Source organism: Candoia aspera, chromosome 2 (genome assembly GCF_035149785.1).
Source record: "Candoia aspera isolate rCanAsp1 chromosome 2, rCanAsp1.hap2, whole genome shotgun sequence".
Classification (NCBI taxonomy): Eukaryota; Metazoa; Chordata; class Lepidosauria; order Squamata; family Boidae; genus Candoia; species Candoia aspera.
The window spans coordinates 109,055,088-109,080,284 of record NC_086154.1 but is presented as its reverse complement, the minus strand read 5'-3'; the positions used below and the strand labels follow the sequence as shown (position 1 = coordinate 109,080,284).

Below are 25,197 nucleotides of genomic sequence, written 5' to 3'. Positions count from 1 at the left end.
TAACTATGAAATAAAATAAAAAATAGACCAAGGCAGTACAGTAACATAATGTAGTTCTGTAGTATTTGATGTTTGAAGATTTCCAAACTTGGATTGATTTCAGTTTCATTAATCAAATCTAAGATTTGGACTAAATGTCCCTAGATGAACTAAATTCCAAAATGTCATTCAGACAGATACGGTCCTTAAACAATGCTAGCAGTTATGCATGTAGCATGAAAGTATTTATAAAAACAGCAGTAAGCAATTTGTGATGTGTCAGAAAGAAAATTCAAGACATGATAAACTGTGTTTGTTTCTTTAGCTGCTGGATTTAAACACACAGAATGGTCTGTCTGACAGATGAGATGCTCTGCCGCTGGGCTTCTATCTACTTTTGGAGCCTCGTTGGCCTGCAAAAGTCTAATTTCAATCAGTGATATCTTGATGGGTCACCTCTTGGATTATGGAGTCGCTTGGTACAGGTTAAAATTCTGTCCAGATACAATTGTTTTAGATAAATCATAACTGAAGACTCAACTGCTTTTTCACAGTGCTTACATTGACACTTTTCAAAATGAACTAAAATCAAGCTGAAGCCATAGATTGTTTGCACAAGCTAGCATATCTACACTGAAAACAAGACCTGTTTGGTGGAACAAGTCAAACAGCTGAGAAGAGCAGTTTCTCAGCAGGCAACTTTGTAATTTTAATTAAATTTAAAAGACCCACTATGGTTTACCTAACAGGTAGGGCAGAATCCTAAAAACAATTTGTAAACTTAGACCATCAAAGTTGGGTCTAAGTAACTGGAACAGGTTATGTTTTGAGGCAGCACGGAAAGCTGGACTACTTTTACCTAGTTTCATTTGCATGAGTCACCTAATTAGTCTAGAAGCAAGGTTGAAATAATTTTATAAGCTAAGAAATGGAGTAGCATTTCCTAGTTCTCTAAATTACTCTGCAAGTATAAGTCAAAATCAGGAAGAATATTCACCTATTTATGTTACATAGTTGCCGCAAATCATTACTGCAATGGGGGATAAATACAAAGCACAAACATGCTTCAACTTGATTTAAGCATAAACACAAGTAGAAATGCTACTTTTCCCACAACAATGACAGGAGTCATGTGAATGTAAAACATTTAATTTAAAAATGTTGACACTACAATATATAAAATAGCTATTATAAATGCACATAGTGTATTCTATAGCTGCCAGGTTTACGTTTTTAGGAAACTGTAAGTTACACTGTGGTTAAGACTTGTACTTCACCCTTTTGAAAGTCCACATTCTGTCACAGTGATGTATGGTCAGACTTAACAGCCCCAATTGTTAAACACTTGAATCAAGTTATAACCAGTTTTATTGCAAAAGGACCCTGTACACATTTATATCAATTCTAGTACCTTACAATTTTAGCTACCCAACAAGTCATTAACATACAGAAACATGCATGAAAAGCAAGAAAGATCACCCATCCCTTCTGCATATTAGCAACTTGTCACTGTTGAGCAACAGGGCTCACATCAGAGTTTTATGTGAACAGTCACTGTTAGCATTCATCCTGAGTGAAAGATGGAATGACTTAAGTACAAATGTAACATATTATAAACAATTTCATACAAAAAAGTCACAAAGTGAAACCAAAGTATTTTACAGAATTTACTACAAAACACCATAAAAACTGCTTCCTTCTAAGCCCTCTCCCCCCGTATCCTACGAGCCAACTGGATGTCTTTGGGCATAATGGTAACTCTCTTGGCATGGATGGCACACAGGTTTGTGTCTTCAAAGAGACCCACCAGATAGGCTTCACTAGCCTCCTATGTCAAAGATAAAAGACAAGACATTGGTTAGACACTATTCATCCACAGGGACACATTATTCCTTTCTCCACATGTAAGAACAGTCGCTCTTGAATAGGCTCATACCTGCAGTGCACCAATGGCTGCACTCTGGAACCTTAAGTCTGTCTTGAAGTCTTGGGCAATCTCTCTTACCAGCCTCTGAAATGGAAGCTTGCGAATCAAAAGTTCTGTTGACTTTTGGTAACGGCGAATCTCACGCAGGGCCACAGTACCAGGTCTGAAGATGTAAGAAAAAGAAATATGGCAGTGTTCATAGAACACAACAATTTCTGGAAATTTCTAAATACAAATCTTCCAAAATAGTTTCCAATATACTACAGAATCTAGATACGGCCGACTGGACAGTGACAAGAGCTCTCCTAGACATTTATAGTTTAAGCTACTGCTGACAAAAAAATCATAGTAACAAGAGCTAATTTTGTTACAACATACGCCACTCCCTTCTACTCCTTTTATTTCCATAGATCAGCTTGCCTGTTGTCCTAAAATACACATTTCTGGGTTTGGTTTTGTCTTATTACCTGTAGCGATGAGGTTTCTTGACTCCACCAGTAGAGGGGGCACTTTTTCTAGCAGCTTTGGTAGCCAGCTGTTTACGTGGAGCTTTGCCACCAGTGGATTTACGGGCAGTCTGCTTAGTACGGGCCATTTTTCTTTACTCTTCTGAAAGAAAAAATAAATGCGATGGACCACGGGGCAGGCTCCTCAAGATTCCCGAGTGTCCATCCAGACTAAGTATGCGTTCTGGCACGTCAAACTCCATCTATTTGTAGCCGTCTCCCTCCCGACGGAAACGCTTCGGACAGAGGCAAACGGCAGAGGCAGATGTCGGGGCTGCCCTCCATGCGGGCACGCAGCCAAGGAGGGGCAGCCGGCGCAGGGCCAGGAACTGCCCTCTTGCTTGCCCACGCGCGAGGCTAGGGGAGGAAGCTCGACTTCTCGCTCCCCTCTGTTCCCAGCCAGGTAACCGCAGCGGACATGAGGCTCCGGTCCCCACCCGCCAGCTACGGAACCGGAACAAAGCGGCCTTCCCCATCTTCCTCCACCCATTTGTCACAAAACGTCCCCCAAAGCGCGAGAAGTCTCTCTTTTCCCCAGCCTCACTGTACCCCCCTCGCTCCCAGCCGAAACTCACCTCTTTCAGAAATGAATCCTTTAAAAAACACACTTCCGCTGTAATTACACAATTGATGCACCCTATACTCCCTTCGGGGAAACCTTAACTGTCCCCTCCCTCTGCTGGGATGCTTTATTTATAGAGGGAGGGAACCGAAAACGTCATGACATCACAATACGGACACGCAACGCGCGGAGCTATTGGCATCTACTTTCGCCGGCGTCATGACGTTAACTGATACAAAGGCAGTTTCCCCGCATCTTACATGCGATTGGATGAAAGCTCGAAACCCGATTGGTTGTTAAAGTTGCTCGTTGATTGGCTGCCGTAGGCTGGAGGAAACCAATTACAATTGCAGTGAAGCTGGTGATTCTGATTGGACGATAGAAAACATAGTTTGGATCCTACTTTTTGTTGCAAAGCTCTACAATGGAAAGTCAATGGGAAAGAAAAGCCGGCCGTTCTGAGTGTCCTGGACTCACTGGGGAGGGCAAATTAGAGAAAAAACAGCCTGGCAAATACGAAGAAAATGGGAAATGGTAGCAGAGGTAGGAGGACGTAGCTGTCTGTACTTGACGTTCGCTTCCTTCTCCCTCATATCAAATTTTATTTTTCAATGTTTCCTTAATACCTTATTTATAAATAATTAATATTTATAAAGTTCAATTATTAGCAGTACACAAACTACAACTTTTAATTTCATTTGTCTAATACTTTAATAACATAATAGCAACTAAAATATACCAAGGTTTCTTAATTGATTTTTCATCATCAGAGAAAGAACATAAAATAAGAGTTGGTGTGTATGATACAAATACTTTATTAGAAAAACGAACAGGCCATTATCTGGCTGTCATGACCAAATAACCATGTGTATTGGCATGCACATTTACAAAATGTAAAATGACAAGAATACCTAACTGATGTCAGTCTGATTACAAAGAATCAAGCTAGATTCTAGAATGACAGACTGTTACTGTAGTTGGCTGTTGCATGTAAAGTACAAGGTTGATGGTATATTTTAGATCTTTATATGTGAAATGCATACCAAGTTAAATTAAACTGACCAAGTCCAATAGAAAATAACGAAATTATGACTCAAATCTGTATTTTTAAAAATGTAATTATATAACAGTTATGGATTCTATGGCTAATTTCTAGCCATTTACAGGAATTGGGTACAAATTAATAATTTTTATTTTATTTTTTTTATCCTGCCTTTATTATTTTTATAAATAACTCAAGGTGGCGTACATACCTAATACTCCTTCCTCCTCCTGTTTTCCCCACAACAACAACCCTGTGAAGTGAGTTGGGCTGAGAGAGGGACTGGCCCAAGGTCACCCAGCCAGCTTTCATGCCTCAGGCGGGACTAGAACTCTGTCTCCTGGTTTCTAGCCCGGAGCCTAGACCAAACTGGCTTCCATATTTACATAATTATTTATGCTATGTATGTTATTTTTAAGTTAGGTAACAAAGCAGAAAAGAAACTACTAGTATGCCTGTCAGTGAATTCATAAACCTTTATTTGCTTTGGCATTATTGCTAAACTGAGGATTTTGTTGTTTATTCGTTCAGTCGCTTCCGACTCTTCGTGACTTCATGGACCAGCCCACGCCAGAGCTTCCTGTCAGTCAACACCCCCAGCTCCCCCAGGGACGAGTCCGTCACCTCTAGAATATCATCCATCCACTTTGCCCTTGGTCGGCCCCTTTTCCTTTTGCCCTCCACTCCCCCTAGCATCAGCATCTTCTCCAGGGTGTCCTGTCTTCTCATTATGTGGCCAAAGTATTTCAGTTTGGCCTTTAATATCATTCCCTCAAGTGAGCAGTCTGGCTTAATTTCCTGGAGGATGGACTGGTTTGATCTTCTTGCAGTCCAAGGCACTCTCAGAATTTTCCTCCAACACCACAGTTCCAAAGCATCAATCTTCCTTCTCTCAGCCTTCCTTATGGTCCAGCTCTCGCAGCCATATGTTACTACGGGGAACACCATTGCTTTAACTATGCGGACCTTTGTTGTCAGTGTGATGTCTCTGCTCTTAAGTATTTTATCGAGATTGGTCATTGCTCTTCTCCCAAGGATTAAGCGTCTTCTGATTTCCTGACTGCAGTCAGCATCTTTTTAATGCACAATCAACCAGATTTTTAAAAAAAAAATAGGTAGTTTTTTAAAAAATAGGCACTGTTTTACAAACGGGTTTTAAAGGTAGAAAAATGGGTGTAATCAACAATCCTATTTCCTATAAAACAGAATTTTAAATATATTGCCAATATTGTCAATTTACAAAAATACTACATATGGTATAAAGCAATGCCAACCATAGTTACATTTTTAAGTGTAGATTAATTAAAAGCAATTCATTTTAAGCAACATACGTTACTATAGAATAGTCATAGGCAGCCTGTGGCCTTTCAGATGTTCTTATGAATTAACTGTTCTTTATTTATAGGACCATTTTAATTTTTCTTTTTGCCCCGATAAATCTGTTTGGTCAATTAGTGTATTATAAGGCAAAGTGAAGATGCCTTATATGTATATATAAGGAATGGGAGTTCTCTACTCTATCTAATTAAAATTTTAAAGCCCTTGCCATTTCTGCAGTTTTCTTCAGTTAAATGTGACTATTCAGCAACAGGTGGATTAAATACTGGAGCATCTGTGCAAAGTTTGTGAGAAAGAGATGGGGGTTTCCACCATACCAATTTAATTTATAACAATAATAAAATTCTTACTGAGGTAAAACAATGTTCTGTCTACCCAAACCATGATCCTATGCTCATAGATCCCAGCATCAACAAAAGAGGGTCACATCCCTGCTCTATTCATCCTTCACCACTATTTTTTTAGTACAATAGAAACTAGTTTGATTTTTTTAAATAATGGAATAATCATAATGGAGAAGTGTCCTAATCAGTTTGTGATGTTCCATTTTGGCTCCAAATCATTATACATGCCCTGCTGCTGTTTTACCCAGTATCTTGGTAGCTGTTGTGACCTTGTACTTTGGTTGTTCCACAAATATAGTAAATAAGTTATCAGTGAGGGGTACTAGTAGTGATGGTGGTGGTGGTTCTATTCTGTCTACAGGACCAGGAAGTATAGTTTCACCAGCTTTGCCTGGTGTGCCAATTGCAGTCATATATATGATGAAAGGATCGGGAAATGGTAACTCATGCCCTCATTACCATGAGGATAGACTACTGTAATATGCTCTTCCCGGGGCTATCTTTGAAAACTGGAATTGGTGCAAAATGCAGCTGCCTACATACTGGCAGTTAAGAGCTGCTTCAACCATATTATACCAATATTGCAGATGCTGCATTGGTTGCCAATAGATTTCCAGATACTGTTCATAGGACCTTTAAAGCCTTCTGTGGCTTGGCTCCTAGGTACATTCAGAGTTTATTTCTCCAGGAAGAACCATTGCAGCCAGCATGCTCATCTCAACAGGAAAAATTATTTATCCCCACCATGGAAAGTGAGATAACTGAGGGCTCAAGGAAAGTGTTTCTTAGTTACAGATTGGCAAAAACATTATCATCACTCTGTAAAGCAATAAAAATGGAATCACAGGGCCTTTGGTACTTAAGGATACCTATGTTGATGGCACCCAGTGTTGTTATATCTATTTAGACATAAAGTTATTTCTTACTGATTTTTTTTTTTAGATTTATGAATGATCATTGCTTTCTTACTGTATATTGTTCTAATTACAGTATTATAAACCACTGTGAGATATACAATTCATCAGTATAGAAATTCAGTAAATAAATAAATACAATGTATCCTTGACCTGTTCCTAACAAGATAATAGCGAAATACAGCACAGTATTTCATTTCTCATATTGCCTAGGTTTACTTATCAAATAAGTACAATTGTTTTACAGTATATATAGCTTGCCGAGTATTATACCCTGATTCATACATCATGCCCAAACATAGTTTGCAAACAATAGCGGTTGGGTTCATACAATAGCAAATGGTTTGGTTTAGCAATATATGTGAACCATTCATTCCTAGACTCTAATATAGATTAAGTTGTATGAGATTAAGTATGATGATCAGCTTTCCTTAACTTAGTGTCCTGGAGGGTATTAGGCTGAAGAAAGCTTCACTATCATAGCTAATTTAAAGAAAACAATATATTTAAAATATTGATACAGATGCTAAAGAACTGAGAAAGAATATGAAAAGCCTTGCTCAGATGTTAGAAAATGGTTGAATCCTAATAATGTTTCCTTAGAAATAAATCAAACAAAATATTTAAGGAAAAAAAAACACATTAATGACCATGAAACAAAACATTCCAGTTTAAGATCTCAAAAGTATGCATATTTTACACCCATACATATAGCAGGACTTACTTTCAAGGAATATGTATGGAACTTGGCAGTATACAAATAACATGAAATGCTTATTGGAAGGGGCTAAATGTTAAGTTTTGACTCATGCCACCTTAACTGTAGGGCTAAAATAAGAATTGTAAAGTATTTTGTATATAAATTACAACATAAAGAGTAACCCCATGATTATGTGCCATCAAGTTGTTGACTCTTAGCAACCACATAGATTTTCTCTGTGAGTAACCATATGGGTAATCAAATATTGTCATAACATATGTTATAACAAAGATGAAGTATTGTTATGGCATACATTTGTCAAGGTATGGATAAGTAGATCATTGTAGGAAAATGAGCCTTGTGGTACTTACCACGTTTGTTATAATGTAATACTTGATGGATCAGAGTCCACTTTATTAGATATATCAACTTTAACAACTGAAGTTTCTGGAATTAAACATGTGCTTTAGGACCAACAACGCCATGGTTGTTTTTATTATAACGACACGCCAAACTTGTAGAATTGTGAGGTAATTTTGAGGACGCTATTAGTATTGGTTTAAGTATCACACAGTAGCAGGGAAAATCTCATCGTGTTGGAATATCAACATATTATCCAAAAAAGGATCCTATCTAACCTACTGTTATTTTCTTTTTAATAAATTGGACTGGTCCTTAATAATCCCTAACAAATTTGCCATCGTTTTAGTACGACTGTCCATCATCATTTAGCACAACCCCCTAAATTGCACTCGTAATTCACACTCACTAGGAAGTCTTACAGCATCTAGCGACACTTCCTTCGAAATAAATAATAAATAATGCTAAGATCGGGGTGTAAAAATAATCGGGACAGGACGTGATTAAACGATCCACAGCTGGCGAAACAGCAATCCCGTTTACCCTTTTTCGAGGGGAAGCCATAGATGGATTGCCAACTACAATTCCTATAACCCCCTGCGCTGCTACAAAATCCGGGACAGCAAGCGCAGAGCACCTCTGGTACTTGTAGTTTCAAGGGCCGGAAGCCCAGTAGAAGAAAAGGAGGATTTTCCGCCATCACCGGGACTACAAGCCCCAGCATGCTTTGGGTAACCCGGGGCGGTAATGGCGGCGGCAGCGCCTGCGCATTGCGGTCTCCGTGCGGACCGCGCAGAGTGAATAATAAAGCTCTCCTCCTCGGTGGTAGCGGGCGGCGGAGGAGGGAGCAGAGGGCAGGAGCATGTCGAAGGGCCCGGTAGGGACCGGGCCTCCTGCGACCGGGGCGGTGGCGCCCGCCAGCGCGCTCCAAGCGCAGCCCGAGAAGCCGCAGCACTACACGTACGTAGAACACCCGCAGCCGCCTCTTGCTGCTGCTGCTCCCGCCGCCGCCGCCGCCGCACCCCTCCGCCCGGCGCCCGCCCGCGCGCCACACACGCCTGACGTCAGCGGGCAGCGTGCGGCACGCGCGCACGGAAACAAACGGCCCGCCCGGAACCGGCTGAAACCGGTTGTGGCCGGCCTGGGCCGGAGGAATTTCGACTGTGGGAGGGGGCGGGGAAGGCGCTGACACCCCCTCGCGCTTTTGGTGCGGGCAGGCGGGCGCGCGCACTAACCGCCCCACAAACACAAACACACCCCACAGGCAGAGGCGCGCAGTGCCCATGATGCGTTGCGGCGTGTGCACCCTACGGATCCTCTGCTCCTCCGTTGGTCTTTGGGTAGGGGGCCGTCCGTCTCATGTCTGACCCTCGAGGATCCCCTTCTTGTAGTGTAAGGCTCTTTCGCCGTCATCCTCTTTTTATCTAGTTGCCTAATCCACTGTCTCACGTTAGCCAAAGAGGACGTTTTGTGGTCCAACGGTTGACAAGTGGTTTTGTAAAATTAAACTCCACTCAGAAAGTTCATGAGCCTAGGGTTCTGGTGCGGAAAATTGGGGTCTCTGTCACCATCCTCGTAACAGTCTTTTCTGTTGTAAGAGTCTGCCCCATGAATCAAGAGCATCCTAAGTGTAGTACTGTATGCAAAAGTACTGTGACTTTCCTCGCCATTTTCTCTTGCTGATGGCTGTCATTAGAGGAGGAGGTGTTTCTGTCCAAGCCGCAAATTAAAACTTCAAGCATAAAGGGAACTGTACTGGATTTCTTTTTTCTGTTGAGTGCTCTGGAACAATAGTTTTTTTAAATAAAGGATGTTGAGTCCCATAGTATATCATGAAGAATAATTCAGCATGTTGGTAAAAATAAATGATCTTTGCAAAATAACAAGCGTAAACAAATATTGTTATTTTTGGTTAGTTTCATAGTTAGTTTCATACATCAATATCAGGAGATGTGTTACGTATTAGAATTAGTAGTCTCTTATGTTTATAGGTGGCCCTCTTCTGTTCAGAATTCCTAATAGTTTGCTTACATCTGAAAGCAGTTGCTGTAGCAAGTATAAGTATTTTAGATCTGTTGGTAAATACTATGCTACTTGGGAACTTGCAATAATACGTTATTGGTGATAGTTAACTCATGATATTGTTATTTTGTAGAATAGTTACTGTATTAGCAACACCTTCTGTTTCTATATCTACTTTGTAGTATCGGGCAAAACTTGTTTTGCAGGGAATGGATCATAGACAACCTGTTCCACATTAATCCGAGGAATTCTTTACTATAAGATGTGATGGCTTCGAAAGTAGATTAGATAAGTTTATGGGGGACATTCAAAGGCAATTTGTAATGTTACTTCCAGGATGAGGGCATCATGCCTCCAGTGGAACAGTGGTGGAAAAGCAATATGAATGACTCCATCTCATGATGTGAGCATCCCAAAGGCATCTGGTTGGAGGCTGTGAGAAGCAGAATGATGGACTAAAATGAGTCTTAGCCTAATTCAGCAGGGCTATTCAGCTTATTGGTCAGTTGTGCTGTTACTGTCTCAAACCTAGAAAAAGCATAATAGAAAAGTTTTAAATACATGCAACACTGTGTGTGTATGTGTGTGTGATAGGATGATACAATAATTACTTAGTTTCAACCCTTGTGAATGACTGGACAAATTTTCCTTAATTGCAAAACAGAAGATCTATCTGTAGCTTACCCTCATGTATCTGCTATATGTCATCACAATTTTAAATTGTTGGTAGGGATTCATGCATGTAATTATTAGATAGTATGCAAGTTGCATTTATAATGAAAGTCAGTGTAATATTAGTTGGATTTTTCCTGGTTTCCATCACCTCCCACACCTTTCTTTGCATCTTCAATATGTGCTTTGAGATATTCGGGGATCACACAGAAATGACACTTGGGGTATGTGGGGAGCTATAGAAAAGAGAAACTCTCTACCTGCTTTCACTGATTAAAATAGACACTCAATGAATGGAAAAATCTGATTGAATTTCACTCAGTTTATTTCCCAAAAAAGATCAGAAACAGTGAAGTAAAATATATTTAATAAAACAAAAAACGATAGCCCTGTGGGCTAGTAATAATCTCTAAACTGATCTGGTTCACAGCAGTAATTTATTTATTTTATTATTTTTAATTTGTTTATGCCTTGATTCTGATTATTTAATTTACTTGCTTGTTTGCAAACATACAATTTAAAAATGAATTACTTGTTAGTTGTAACAAATCTTGTGATGTTATAAGAAACTCATAGGACTAAATCTAATTGTGTACATCTTCTGGTGGAATAACATCTGTACCATAATGGGTTCTCATTCATCCCAGTGTCTTCCAGTATAGTTCTAGAGATTTGGGAAAAATCTAGAGTAGATGTTGAAAGTACATAAGGAACTTCAGGATTAAGAGGAGGAGGGTGGGAAGACTAACATATAAGCAGATAGCCACATGTATGAAATGTGTTATAGGTGACAGTTGGTTTTAGGTAATGTTTTCAGATACTTAATTATATACATTGGATCACACTTTCAAATAAATATGCAACGGATTCTAGCTTTGATACAGCAAATGTATTTACCTTCACAAAAGTGTAATACTTGATATTTTGCTTATGTTTTTGCAAAGACAGTATGTGTCTCCTGTCCTGAACCATACCAGTGCAGTGTTGCTGCAATTTGTCCTTTATGCTTCCTCTGTCAAAATGCTGCTGAGGTATACTATTATAGGCATAAGGTATGTCCATGTGTGTGGGAGAATTTTTTTGCCAGTCTGTTTCTTGTAGGAATATTTATGAATTATTAAATACATACAGCATTACGGTATGAATGACAACAATCTATCATGAGAAATTCACTTCATATACCACTTTTTTTTTTTATGCCTTCAAGTCAGTGTTGACTCCTGGCGATTGCTTGGACTAGTCCCTGCAGTTTTCTTGGCAAGGTTTTTCGGAAGTGGTTTGCCCTTGCCTCCTTTCTAGGGCTGAGAGAGAGTGTCTGGCCCAAGGTCACCCAGCTGGCTTGGTGTCTAAGGGGGGGACTAGAACTCACAGTCTTCCGGTTTCTCGCCTGGTACCTTAGCCACTACACCAAACTGGCTCTCATTCATATACCACTTATTCCAGCCTATTACTAATTTGTAGTTTTTGTTACTCTCTATATTTTTAAAATAGAAACTTTCAGTTGTGAAATAATTATGAATAAGTAAGATGCATACTATTGAGGGAAAATGTCCCCATGAAGAAAAAGTATTTAAAACATGTCTTTCTCAAGCCAAACACATTATATTAGCTAGGCTGAAGTATACATACCTAATGAAGTATTTTTATTAAGATAATGTTTAAAGTTGAGTTCAAATACACTGATCTACTTCTAGAGCTTCAGTATAATCTGTATTTAACTGTCAGGCAGATTTCCTAAATGCTTTCAAAGCTGAAAATTGAAAGGATTTTAGATTTCAAAATAAGAAAATGCGTGGAGCTGTCTCGTTTCCAGCATATATTAAAAAAAAAAGATAATGTACGTAGAATTCTGCCCATAGCCAGCTATCGTCTTTGGGCTGATTTTAACTAGACATAAAAAAAGGACTTTTCCTTTTTAAGAATATGATACTGTATTGAGGTATTGGGAATGGCAAGAAAACAGTCATGAAGGACCTACTGTTGCTGAAACCTTTTATACATGTCATTTAAAAATGTAGGCAATTGTGTCTCTGGTATGAAAAATACTTCTGAGCTATCAGCATTTAAATCATAAATTTAAAGTTTAAAATCATAAATTTAAAGAAGCATACATGTTAAGCTTCTTAGGAAACTGCATTCTGCTATAATGTCATGTGGTCTAGCTTACACTTCATATACATGATTAATTAGACTATAGTTTATTGGATAAGGAATATTCTGTGAAATGCATGCTCCTATTAATTGTGATATCCTAGTTTGTAGAGAGTCAGAAGCAGCTATTCCATTGCAAACTGTACTTTAAAGAGACCAAAACATTTAGATTAGGAGGGTGCATACAGGTTTATGATGATCCAAAGATCATGGTGTATTCTGCGTTTGTGAAATCAGCATACAGTCCCTCTCTCTCAGCCCAACTCACATCACAGGGTTGTTGTGGGGAAAATAGAATGAGGAAAGAGTATTAGGTATGTTTGCTGCCTTGAGTTATTTATAAAAATAATAAAGGCGGAATAGAAAATAAATAAATAAAATATTAATATGCTAAATGGAGTCTGAGCATCAGTTGGGCATTGACTCACCCATTTGTAATCCACAGAGCAGTTATTGGCACTAAATGTAAAGAAAAGTTTGTGTAAGAGACTAGAAATGCTTTTGATAGGAAAAACTATAAATGGTAGTAAGATGAAAACAGTGACATTTTCATAATGTAGTTGGAACTCTATAGTTACAAAATAGTTATACTAGGATAAACAAAATACTATGCAAGAGTGTTCAGAGCTTTATGTTCTTCAGAACATTTCATCAGGCAAAATATGTTTGACAAAACTTTTCTGCTTCCTGTCCATCCCTTAGGCAGGTTGTTTGTTTGTTCACCCACTCTCTATGCGGTGTACAGTTCCCCAATTTTTGTTTTAAAAACAAAAAAGATAAATAGACAAAATAATTGTCTTGACTGAATTCTGGAGAATTTGAAAGTGGGCGTGCTTATTGTGGTATTTTGGTTGATCATAAGAAAGCTGTTAACCAATTAAGCAACAGATAATTTTGTTTAATGTATTAACAGTCTTTGTTTTTTGTTTTACAAAATTACAAAAATTTTGTTTCACAGAATTCTTACTGTGTTAAAGATAGATAGAAAAAACTATTATTGGCATGACACGTATGCTTCCTGGTGATATAATCAAATGAAAAATTTACTTTGTATCTGAACACTTATCAGCAGGCAGATTTACCAGTATAAGCTTTTAAAGATTTCAGTACTGTTTTAGCTAGATTTCTACTAATGGCTTGGGTCCTACCTAGTGCTCTGTGAAAAGAAAAGCTCCTGCAGAAGAGGTGCTGAGGAGATTTTTATAGAGTCATCTTCCCTTCTACAGCTTTCTTTGTTACTTCCTATGCTGTTTTAGTCAACAGAGTTTTCTAGTCCTCTGGAACAGATTTTCAGAAATGCAAGGCGGGACTCTGTAAACTTTTCAGGCTGTGAGTTCCCAAAAATTATTTGTATTTATTTAAATGCCCCAAATCTCATGAGATCATCAAGTTTGGTGATTTTCCCCCCCGCAAGATCTCACGAGATCTCATGCAAGAACACTGAAATTGTATGCAAATTTTTTAGCCATTTAAAAATTGTATAATTTTTCTGTAATGTTGGGGGGATTCTATAAGTACCATTTAGGAGTACTGCAGGTTCAGTGACAACCATGAATATAAAGTTACTGATTTTTGGTGCAGGGAGATATGCGGAAACTTAACAAAAATGCTACCTCTCTTTGCTGGTAGGAAAGCCCCTTGTTTGACTTGGCCAAGGACTTCAAGGAAGCCAGCTAAGGTAGATAACATGAAATGAAGGCCAGGTCTACTGTCTGGCAGAATAAAGTATATCAGAACTTCGGATAGCACAGTGTAGGGAACTGGGGTAGTTCTCAGTATACTAACACTATTGTTGCAGCCCCTGTCTACGTTTAACTGTAGTCTTAAGAAACCTGAAGAAGCAGGTGGTCCCCTAGATGTATGCTGCTTACTGCTCAGTTTGGACTTAAAGACCCCTCTGATGATTTCTGAAAACTGAGGTTTCTGCACTGCTGGATAATCCCAGAAACTATAAAAGTTTACAAACAATGGGGGTGGAGGTGGGCTACATCTATAGCCTGGGAAAGATTTTACCCGAATTAAGATAAACTGAGATTCATTATATTTTGAGTCTTAGTCAGTGTTGCTGGGCTTCTACTTCAGGGACTCCACAGCCCCATGAATAAAATGTCTGCTGGCAAAACATAAGGATCCCAAAATAATAATCTTTAAGTACGTGTTGTTAATTCAGCAGGGTTTCCGTTTTGATTTTGACCTAAATATATTTCCCTTTATCTAGGAAATAATAAGCATAGCTGGCCATAGTAAATGTAATATTTTGTATTAATATCTGAAAGGGATGATGGATGCAGTCTTACACATTTTGTCCCATTGCTGCACATACATTTAATTTTCCCACTGTACTACCATTATACACACGGTCAAAATACCAGTGCTGGTTCATGTGCATGGTTTTGCTGTCACTGGAGTAAAAGAGTTACATTCAAGTTACTAATTTCAAGATTACTTTCCAATAGTTTTCCTGCAAAGTCCTTTTATTATAATCCTCTTAATCAATTATATTTAGGCTGCAGCACTCAAATTTACAATCTAATTAAACCAGTGGGATTATTCTGGAATAGCGTCAGGCTTTATATTAAGTCAGCATTGTTTACATACCATATTCTTGGGACAAAGGTATTATTGGAATTTGTTTTATACAATTTTGGCTGTAGTATGCAGAAGCATTCTTCAATACTACATTGGAAATAGAAGGGCATGTTTTTTGTGAACTGAAATAGAACAGTTGTGCTAGGCCTAGCAGAACTTCCCGTTTAAAGCACTGGCTTGCCAGAGAAAGAAGTACAGTGGTGTGAATTCTGCTTTTCTGCTATAAATGTTTGGGGAAGCAGGAGAGAATCAAGAAAGTTTGTTTACAAAACTGCAGAATGATAGCGGTGGCAAATGTTATATACAAATATCTGGAAATAAAGATGACTGCTTTACGCATTTCTTTATTTGGCCAGAGATTTTTAGAATATGTTGGAGTTTTGACTGTATATTTGCATTTTGGATATCTCATCTTCTAGTTTTTAAATGATTTTTCTTAATTCTTGTAAATAATAAATACAGTTTTTTATGCTGATAGTCTGTAAACAAGCAGAAGGTTCCATGCAGCCACCAATCAATCTTAGAAAATGACACAGTGGCTTTAATAAATTGCAGACAGGTGCTGATTCATTCTTATAGCACATTTTTCTGAATCAAATATGAAACATTGCAAAGCCCTCTTGAGTGGTTTGGACATAAATAAAACAAGGTTCATGTATATTGGCAATTGTGTTCTTGGTCCCAGAAGATGGAGCCAACAGGAAAGGGTTAACTCTACCTCTTCCAGTGAGAAAGCACAGCTAAGACTTCTTCATCCTGTGGAGATAACCCCTCAACTCAGTCTTCTGGTAAAGAAGAAGGAATTTTTTGCTTTCTCAGTTTCATCTGGATTGAGAGGCATTCTTCTGCATCCATTTGACAAAGAATTGAGATCTAACAAATGATTTTGGCAATGATAGGGAAGCAAGGTTTGATTTTGCTGTAGCGTAGAACTGCCTTAGCAGACACTAATAGAGACAGTGATATTTTCCTTTTGCACTCTTTGTTCTGTGCACCCACCAGCTGACTCCATTTTCCCATTCTTTTTGCTATGCTGGTACAGTAGGTGTCCATTTTCCACCAGAGATTCTACACATGATCACGGTATTAATTTATACTGCACAAAAGCTGCAAAAGAGCCTTTTCAGTGGTGACATGATTAGCAGACGTGTCCAGTGGGCTGCAGACTTAACTTCAGCTCTTTGCTAGGAGGTTTGTGCAGCTACAAGCTAAGTTGCGAGTTGTGCATGTGGAGCTAGGTTGAGGCCTGAACAACACTAATTGTGGTTGCCTATTCAGTAGGCACTTTGCTGGGGATAATAAACAGCATCCTGGCCAGTCTCCAATCTCTCTCTCTCAAAAAAGCAAAGAGATAGATGAATAGATACAGCGGTGCTTAAAAGTGTGATGGGCTGTGAGAATAACCTTGGGAGACAGGAGGAAGAGCCGCAGCCCAGACAGTGGTCTGATAAGAGAAATCTGAGTCCAAAGGAAGGATGGGAGTAGAGAAAGCATCTCAGAAGGGACCCTCCCTAGTTCTCTGGAAAGTAAAGGCAGGGAAGGGGGGAAGTGCTTTCAGACTTGCAAGATTCTGTTACTGTAACCTTACAGTAAAGGTAGTATTAGCGCTCATGTTTCCTGTCTGGACTGCCTTGAAGGTCTGACATTGGTCTTGCAGGTCTCCTCCTCTCTTTTTAGAGGCAGAAGACCCTACTTTGTATTTTAGTAATGGCCTCCAATTCCCAGTGTACACCACTATCCACCAAACACTCACAGCATTGTTGCAACACCAGCAGCAAGTGGATGTACAAATAATTAATATACCGAATGCCTTGATGCAGCTAACACAACAGCTGGGACAGAATTTGCTGAATGTGAACTGTTTATGGTCGGCAGACCAGCAGAATTGCACCAAGGTGACTTTTGTGCTAAGTTTGCTAAAGGAAGAAGCAGCTAAATGGGCCATACTGATCATTGAGGGCAATGACCTGGTGCTGGACAATTATCTAGGTTTCATGTGAAAGTTCAAAGGGTGCTTCAAAGATCCAAGATGAAGATTCACAGCGAGTTGGGAAATCCATAAACTCAAGTAAGGATAGAGGAATGTGAGGTTATATATTTTGGATTTTAAATTACTTGTCAGAGAAGTGGGATGGAATGACCTGGCTCTGATAGACCAATTCAGAGAAGGGCTTGTTGAAGAACAGAGAGATGAACTGGTGAGGCAAGGCACCTCAAATAACTTGGAAGAGCTGGTTCAACATTGTGTAATAATCGATGGCCAGCTGGAACAGTTGAGGCAGGGAAGAAACAGGGGAAAAGACTTTACAGCCTATCTTCCCCCTTACCCCCCACCCAATGGCATCCTCGGAATCCAGTGCAGGAGAGCCCATGAAAATCAGAGCAACCAAGAGACCTCTGTCACTAGGACAGAAGCAAAGAAGAAGGGATCTGGGCCTGTTTTTACTGTGGGGCGCTCAGACACATAGCCAGATCTCACACAATGAAATCTCAATCTTCTGACACAGCAATGAGATGCAGAACATGTAAATCAACAGAGCATTTAGCAAGCAAGTGCCCAACTTGCTTCCAAGTGGTGGTGCTGGGAAACTTCATAGGCCCCTGTCCCAGGAGCTCTGAAGGGGGCCCTCAGACAAGTAAGGAATGCTCAAACGGCCAACAGCAAGCAAGCATACTTTATTATTCTGTTATTCTTTGTTTAAATTCAGGCTGGAGGGTAGAACTCTGCCCTTGTGGACTTGGGAGCAACCATTAATTTCATAGATGTAACTACAATACAAAAATTAAGGTTGCCAACTCAGACTCTTGAAAGACCAGTGATGGTAGAGTCAATAGATGGACAACCACTAAGAGCGGAACCGATTTTGCAGTACAGAGACCCATTACAGCTGACAATCCAAGATAACACAGAAGTTACATCACTCCACGTAACTGCTTCCTTGCAAGTGCTCATTGTCATGGGAATAGAGTGGCAACAGATACACAATCCAGATGTTGGTTGGACACAAGGGACACTTACATTCCCATTCCCAAAATGCCAGCAACACCAATTACAAGCACTGCAAGTTTCCCTTCTCCAGTGCAGCACAAGGGAGAACCACTCTATGAGAAATACTGACTTTGCAGATGTGTTTGGGGAAGAAGGGGCAACTGTGTTGTCCCCCCATTGAGTATGCAATTGCACCATCAATTTGAAGCCAGAAGTCCAAATTCCAAGAAAGAGATAATATCCCATGTCTACTTATGAGTTGGCCATCCTGAAAGATATTTGGATGTCAACATAAAAAAAAGATTTCTTTGCCCTTCCAATTCCCCAGCATCTGCAGTAACATTTTTTTGTGCCTAAAAAGCTGGGGGGCAGCAGGAACTCAGGAAATGCCCCCCCCCAATGCATACCATTCATGAAAAAATCTGAACAGAATAACTATTCGGGACCACTATCCTCTACCCCTTATTTTGGATCTCTTTGACTGACTACAAAAGGCATGCATTTTTACAAAAACTTAAGAAGTACTTACAATTTAATCAGAATGAAAGAAGGGCATGAATACCTGACTGCATTTGATACAAGTTACAGCAAGTTTGAATACACAGTGATGCATTTTGGCTTAGTTAATTATGGAGCTGTCTTCTGTAGGTTCATGAACTTTTGGACATTTTAGACAAGTACTGTATGTGGTAGTGTACTTAGATGACATCTTGGTTTATTCAAAGATCTCTCCTTACAGAAGTTGCGTGTTGATGTCTCACAAAGTTGTGAAAACAAGCTTTTCGCCAAGTCGGAGAAGTGTGCATTTGACCTGTCTCAATTAGATTATTTGGGATACAGGAAGGCATACAAATGGATCCTGCAAAGGTACAATTTAGTCTATCATGATGTGTGTGTGCACGCACACACGCACAAACTGGATAGATGTGTGGCATTTTCTGGGCTTTGATAACTTCTACTGGAAGTTCATTCCTAATTTTGCTGGCCGTGTAAAACCACTGTCTCAGCTCTTTAAAAAGGTTGGCAATTCTTGTGGTCTACTCAAGAGCAAAAGGCATTGCAAGAATTAAAAAAACTTTTTGCTTCACAGTCTCTCCTAAGGCACCCAGACTCTACCTGTCCATTCATAGTACAGATTGTCACTTCAGATGTGGCAATAGGAGCTGTTATACTTCAGACAGTGGAAGAAGGGGGGTCAGATCTACTGTTGTGTGCCTTTTACTTCAGGGTGCTTCTCCCAGCAGAAGAGAACTATGACATTTTCAATAAGGAGTTGCTTGCAGTGCAAACTGCTTTCCAACAATGGAGGCACTTTCTGGAAGGAGCTGCCCACCCAATACAAATTCATCCAGACCACAAAAATTTAGAGGGTCTGCAGAATGTGCAATCCCTCACACCTCGACAAATCAGGTGGGTGCAATTTTTCTCGCCACCACCATGCTACAGCTTAGCAACTTTTGAGTCCCTGTGTAAGTCATACCTCCCCAAAAGTCTGAGAGCAGTGAGAGACTGTTGATCTCTTAGATCAGATTAGAGCACAGCAGTAGCAGGATGCGTATGCCAGGGCTCGGATGGATAACTTCCTGGGAGCCCAACAATTTTTTTACCTTTCAAAGTAGAGGAAAGGCAGCTGTTGCACAATGGTCGTTTGTACATTCCCCTTCTTCTAAGAGAAGAAGTACTACAACTCTGCCACAACAACAAAACAGCAGGACATAGGGGATGTTTAAAATTCAACATCAAGTCCTTAGGGACTTCTGATTCCGAGGGTAATGGCAGATGTTAAGGATTATGTTTCATCTTGTCATCTCTGCTGTAGAGCAGAACCAGTTCCTGGAAAGCCAGCTGGCTTGCTGCAACCTCTGAAGACTCTGCCATGGCCCTGGGACAATGTATCACTGGATTTTATTACCAACCTATCCCTGGTGCAGGGATTTACCTGTGTTTCAGTAGTGGGTTCCTTGCAAGGGCCTCCCATCAGCCCAGGAAACAGCTCAGGTCTTTTGGGACCATGGCTTTAGGTGTAGAGGGTTGGTCAATCACGTTATTTTGGACAGAGGAAGTCAGTTTACATCCAAATTTTGGAAGGCCTTTTTCCACATTAAATGTTAAAATTCATTTGTCATATTCAATCATCCAGTGTCAAATGGAGAAACTGAGAAAGTCACCCAATTGTTGCAGCAATATTTAAGATGCTACATTTCCTATCAACAAGACAACTGGACTGAAATCCAGTCATTACAGAATCTGCTTACAACAATTCAGTACACTTTATCAGTATGTCTCTGTTTCAGGTGATTACAGCTACCACCTTTGGGGGTTGCCCTCTACCACTCACAAACCCACAGTTCCCTGCGCCTCAGATTCCTGCACAAGAGGCAAGTGACCCAATGCCTCTTAAAGGAGCAGCTGGAATTAGCAAAGGCCGTGTACAAAAACACAGCAGATGCACACAGACAAGAGGGGGCTAAAATTGCAGAAGGGGATCTGCACAACCTTCAAAATAAAAGGTTTATTGCCCCCTTACCTGGGGATTAAACAAATAAACCCTGTGGCTTTCCATTTGCAATTGTCAGCATCAGTGAAGGTTCATCTGATATTCCATTGGTCTTTGCTGGTGGCAGAGGCACCCTCCTGCACTCTGCATACACAGACAGCTCCACCTCCATATTGGTAAATGTTCTTTTTGGAGAGTAGTGGCTTTCTCTTTGCAGCCCTGCCACACACACCATTATTGTACAGTGTTCTGATGGTAGTCTCAGGAATGCTGACATTCACCAATGCAAGAGAGGCCTTTAGTTCCTTAGACATTACCCTGGGGTTCTTTGAGACCTCCCGGAGTATTACATGCCATGCTCTTTATGTTAACTACTTTGGTCAGCCACTCCTGATGAGGGCAACAGTGGTGTTGAATTGCCTCCATTTGTACATGATTTGCCTAAGTTGAATGCTGTTGTTCACTCACTCCTTATTCTTCATGACATGATGGACAGCAGTTCACCAGGATTATCTGTCAGTAACCGCTGCTTTGAGTTCTTGTAAACGTATGCTAATGATATCAGTGGTAGTATTCAGTGATCGTGTGTTCTGCTGGCCTCTTTTTTATTGCTTTAGATTTTTCCAAGCATCAGGTTCTTCTCCAGTAACTCTTGCTTCTGCATTATGTGTCCGAAATATTTAAGCTTTAGCTTCATTATTAGTCCTTCCAGTGAGCAGTGTGGTTTTACTTCACCTAGCATTGACTGAATTGTTCTTCTTGGTGTCCAAGGTAGTCTCAAAAATTCTCTCCAGTGCCACAAGGCATTGATTTTTCTTCATTCGGTTTTTCTGACGGTTCAGGCTTTCACAGCCATATGTTGCAACTGGAAAGATGTTGACTCTGACTTGGATGTTAGTTATCATTAAACAACAGTTGGTTTTGTGTTTCAGAACTACAAAGAGATGGTTTCGAAGAGAGTGAAAGCAGTGTTTAAATATTCCAATTCTAATGAGTGTTATTTACTTAACTGTATTTTGCTTCAGAATAACATTGAGGAGATGCATAATCAAATGGAATTCCGTGGGAAGAAAATGCAGTTCATACATATAAAATATATATTTTAACACATGTTCCATTGTGTGTTTAATATGTTCATTTCTAGTTTTTTGATGGAGTTGCATTACCGCCTGCTGTTTCTTATTATAGCTCTTTCTCTAGTTTCTCTAGATAGCAGACCAGGGACTCAAAATATTTTTTCTGTTCCCAGTAGCAGTATTACTAGTATTGCTACTACTCTATTAAGGAGGGGAAGAGAGTGAACTATCAGCCACTGATGTGGATTTTCCCAAAAAACTTTGCACTATTTTTTTTCATTAAATACAATTAAACATCCTAAATTTCCAGAATAACAGGTTTTCTAGTGTGAACTGAATATTTTTCTGTAGTAAATTAACCGAAGTTAAAAACATTTTCTTCAAGCTGCTTCTCTTATTCTGTTTTTTTGTGTTGATATGCAATCATCATATTTCAGGATTTTAATTTAATTTTATTTATATACCTCCCAATGACTCTGAGTGGTTTTAGAATTTTATATGATCTTAGTCTGCTTTAAATCTTTGGCAATCTCTCATGAGGTTTCAGATTTCTTAATATTTTTATTTTTACTACTCCTGCTATCCTTTGATAGCATTTGCCACTTAAAAGCTGCTGTTCCTGATGCAGAACTTGGGAATATTTTGCAAGAATAGACAGAAGCTTGCTTTGCAAGGAGAACGCTAACTTTTATTTTAAATATTTTTTTCAAGTAATAAAAAACACATGGGCTTGAGTGTGGTATCTATGTATTGTTCCTCATTATTGTTTTCAAGCTCTGAATTACGTCCTGGTACTGACAATATGTTTTAGGGCTAATCTTGAGATTTCTGTATACAAATTGCTCTATAAATTAAATTAAATTAAATTAATACAATATTTTTTTCATTACCAGAAGAATTCTTTCAAATTGTTTCTTGACTCCTAAATTGGTAAAATACCAGCTCTTTCCTTCAATTAGTTATTGGCAGATATTTCAGTTTCCTGAATTTTTTTCTCTTCATATTTGAACCAACAAAGTAGGGAAGAGATGGAAATTCAGAACTATGGCCAAATGAGGGACACCACAGCAAGTGATCTGTCAGGTCCTGACTTGTCTTTGCTTTTGTTTTTTGAAGAGCAACCACTGAAAGCTATGAGTGAAGCTGCTTAAAACTTCTATTTCCAAATGTCTTTTTGCTGGGGAAAATACAGTTTTTCCACAGAATCTTTCATTGCAAAACTGTCAGGAAATTGTTACATGTGTCTATCATACAATTTCTAATACCCATCTTATAGTATTATATTATGATCAAGGCAAATTCTTGTATTTTCCAGAGATATGTAATGTCCAGAATACCATTTGAAATTGCTTGAAATAATTTGGGGGGGATTTTTGTTTCTTTTGTTCCTGTGCCAATAAGCAAATAAACTTAGGTGAAATGTATGATTTGTTATTTAATACTAACTTGGAATTAGGCTATAGTGTTAGATTACTTAAAAGATAGGTACAATGGATAGTGTTATATTTTACGAATTTATTTTTAAAACAATAACAGGTTACTGGCTAAACAGATGAATAATGCCTACGCTTAATAGCTTGGGCAACAATCCTGTGATCCCATGAAGGGTATCCTAGGGGACATAGAGTATTGTGGAATTCTTTTGCTGATGGAGAAGGAAATCTGCAGTTAGTAAAGAGGTCTGCCCTCAGACGCCTCCTTCGTGCCGGAATAGATAGGTGCACTGCTGCTGTTCCTTTGAAGGGGCAAAAAAAATTGTGTGATGGGGATCAATTGGGAGGCTTTGGATCCGCAGGATCTAAAGAAACAAGAAAATAGAGATTTTTAAGTGTGCAATTTTTAAAACATGACCCTGATTTGGAATTGATAAAAATTATTTCCTTCATGTTGGGAGCAATGGGAAGGGAAGGTTCAAAGAATTCATGCTTCCCACCCCCCCTCCATGACACTGAAGTTATGTCCCACATAAAAAATACTTTTTTACTATTTGGGTATGTCCCAATAGGATTGTGATTGGTGCTTTTTGCTTCTCTTCTGAGAACGAAGCATGTCATAGAGACTCACTTGACCGTAGGGTGAAAAATTCAATCCAAATGAATAAGAGCTTTTTTCTCCCTTAGCTATCTTTTCCCATTCCTGTATGTTATGTTATGTTATGTTATGTTATGTTATGTTATATGTTATGTTATGTTCATTTGAACTCTTAAGAGGATGGAACTCAGCCATTTCGTTTTCTGATTGGTTATCGGCAGGCAGACATTTCAGAAAGTTCAGCAGGCTGTGGTCTGTCTTATAGAGGCAGAAGCATATAATATCAATTCTGCAGTAGTCAATCTAGCTGTTAATTAGCAAATTCTTAGCTAATAAAAATGAGGTTCCAAGCAAGCAATATAAAATTACACACAAAGAACTTGGATTTAGAGCAGTCATCCAAGTGATATTTCTTTAATTCTATCCTCAAAGCTTTATTTCAAATACATTTCAATGTTATTTCAATGCATATCTTTATTTACTAATTTAAGAAATGTACTTCACCAATGTTTCCTTGATATATCATCATAAGAACAATATTTATTATATTTAGTATATAACATTTAGGTTTAAGGTGCCAATTAAATGTGTGATGTGATTATATATATCTGATTTTTAGAAGTGTTTTAATATAAAATCAAAGATATGTCACCTGACAGCAATTATGTTCTTTAAGTACTGGATAAGATCAAATCCCAATACTCTAAATACATAATAAATGTGAATTCTGGCCAAAGAGTGTGATGCAGTGGAATTCAGATAAAAGGCACTCTGTGTCTAAAATTGGGGATACTTGTGGGGTAAGATTTTGCGGGGAAGAAAGGGAGGAAGTATCTAAGGGGGTAAGTGACTACCAGTCTTCTTCAATGTAGCACATGAAACTCTGAGTTCTCTAAAATTTAAGGAGTTGGTCTTTGTGGTGGAAAGACCAGGGATTAAGCAAACAGAGAAGAGAACAGAGAAATGATCATAGTTTTTTTTTAAAATTAAATTGTTTTTTAAAATAATGACAGAAAAAGGAAAAAAGCAAAAAAATACACAGATACATGTTATTAAAAATACATAGCAAGTGCTTAAAAAATAGAAAAATATAATAAATAATATAAAAATATAATGTGTCATTACAACAATAAACTATTACAATTCTCTATATATTTAGCTAATGCAAATATAATGCAAGTATGTGTGTGTGTATAAATAATACAATTATATAACCAACATGCTTTCCCCTAAACTACTATATTTTATAAAAACGAGTTCCATATTTCATTATACTTATCCATACAAAGTCTATGTCTATAGGCAATCCTCTCATAGGTGGCAAGTATAATCAGGTCTTCAATCCATTGAGTAAAAAGGGCCATACATTTATCTTTCCAATGTTGCCGTATCAGTCTTTTGACCATAGTAAGGGCTTGGAGAATTCATTTAGGTTGTCTGTTGTCAGATTCCATATACTAGGTATGTAATTCAGAAGAATATTGTCCTCTGAAGATTT

At 38.8% G+C, this 25,197-nt stretch overlaps 3 protein-coding genes across 5 annotated transcripts in view; 2 read left to right on the top strand and 1 right to left on the bottom strand.

Moving 5' to 3' along the window:
• The window catches only part of LOC134490189 (uncharacterized), a 31,066-nt gene extending 30,469 nt beyond the window's left edge, over nucleotides 1–597 (top strand). Inside the window, exon 16 of the mRNA XM_063293080.1 lies at nucleotides 305–597. Coding sequence (XP_063149150.1) covers nucleotides 305–339 — 35 coding nt within the window. The 3' untranslated portion in view covers nucleotides 340–597. The remainder of the gene's footprint in view (nucleotides 1–304) is intronic.
• A 515-nt stretch (nucleotides 598–1,112) lies between these two features.
• On the bottom strand, nucleotides 1,113–3,009 carry LOC134490185 (histone H3.3A). The gene is made up of 4 exons (XM_063293076.1): nucleotides 2,988–3,009; nucleotides 2,374–2,515; nucleotides 1,916–2,069; nucleotides 1,113–1,807 (listed from the first exon to the last, which is right to left on the bottom strand). Exons 2-4 carry the CDS (start codon nucleotides 2,499–2,501, stop codon nucleotides 1,679–1,681), a joined length of 411 nt encoding a protein of 136 aa, XP_063149146.1. The 5' UTR covers nucleotides 2,502–2,515; nucleotides 2,988–3,009; the 3' UTR covers nucleotides 1,113–1,678.
• A 5,396-nt stretch (nucleotides 3,010–8,405) lies between these two features.
• Nucleotides 8,406–25,197, top strand: part of UNK (unk zinc finger) — a 66,511-nt gene continuing 49,719 nt past the window's right edge. For 2 of the 3 annotated variants that reach the window (XM_063293074.1, XM_063293072.1), the window contains exon 1: nucleotides 8,407–8,632. In XM_063293074.1, the coding sequence (XP_063149144.1) occupies nucleotides 8,535–8,632 (98 nt within the window). In that variant the 5' untranslated portion in view covers nucleotides 8,407–8,534. Of the gene's footprint in view, nucleotides 8,633–25,197 lie in introns of all 3 variants that reach the window. The other variant, XM_063293073.1, reaches the window with a different exon arrangement.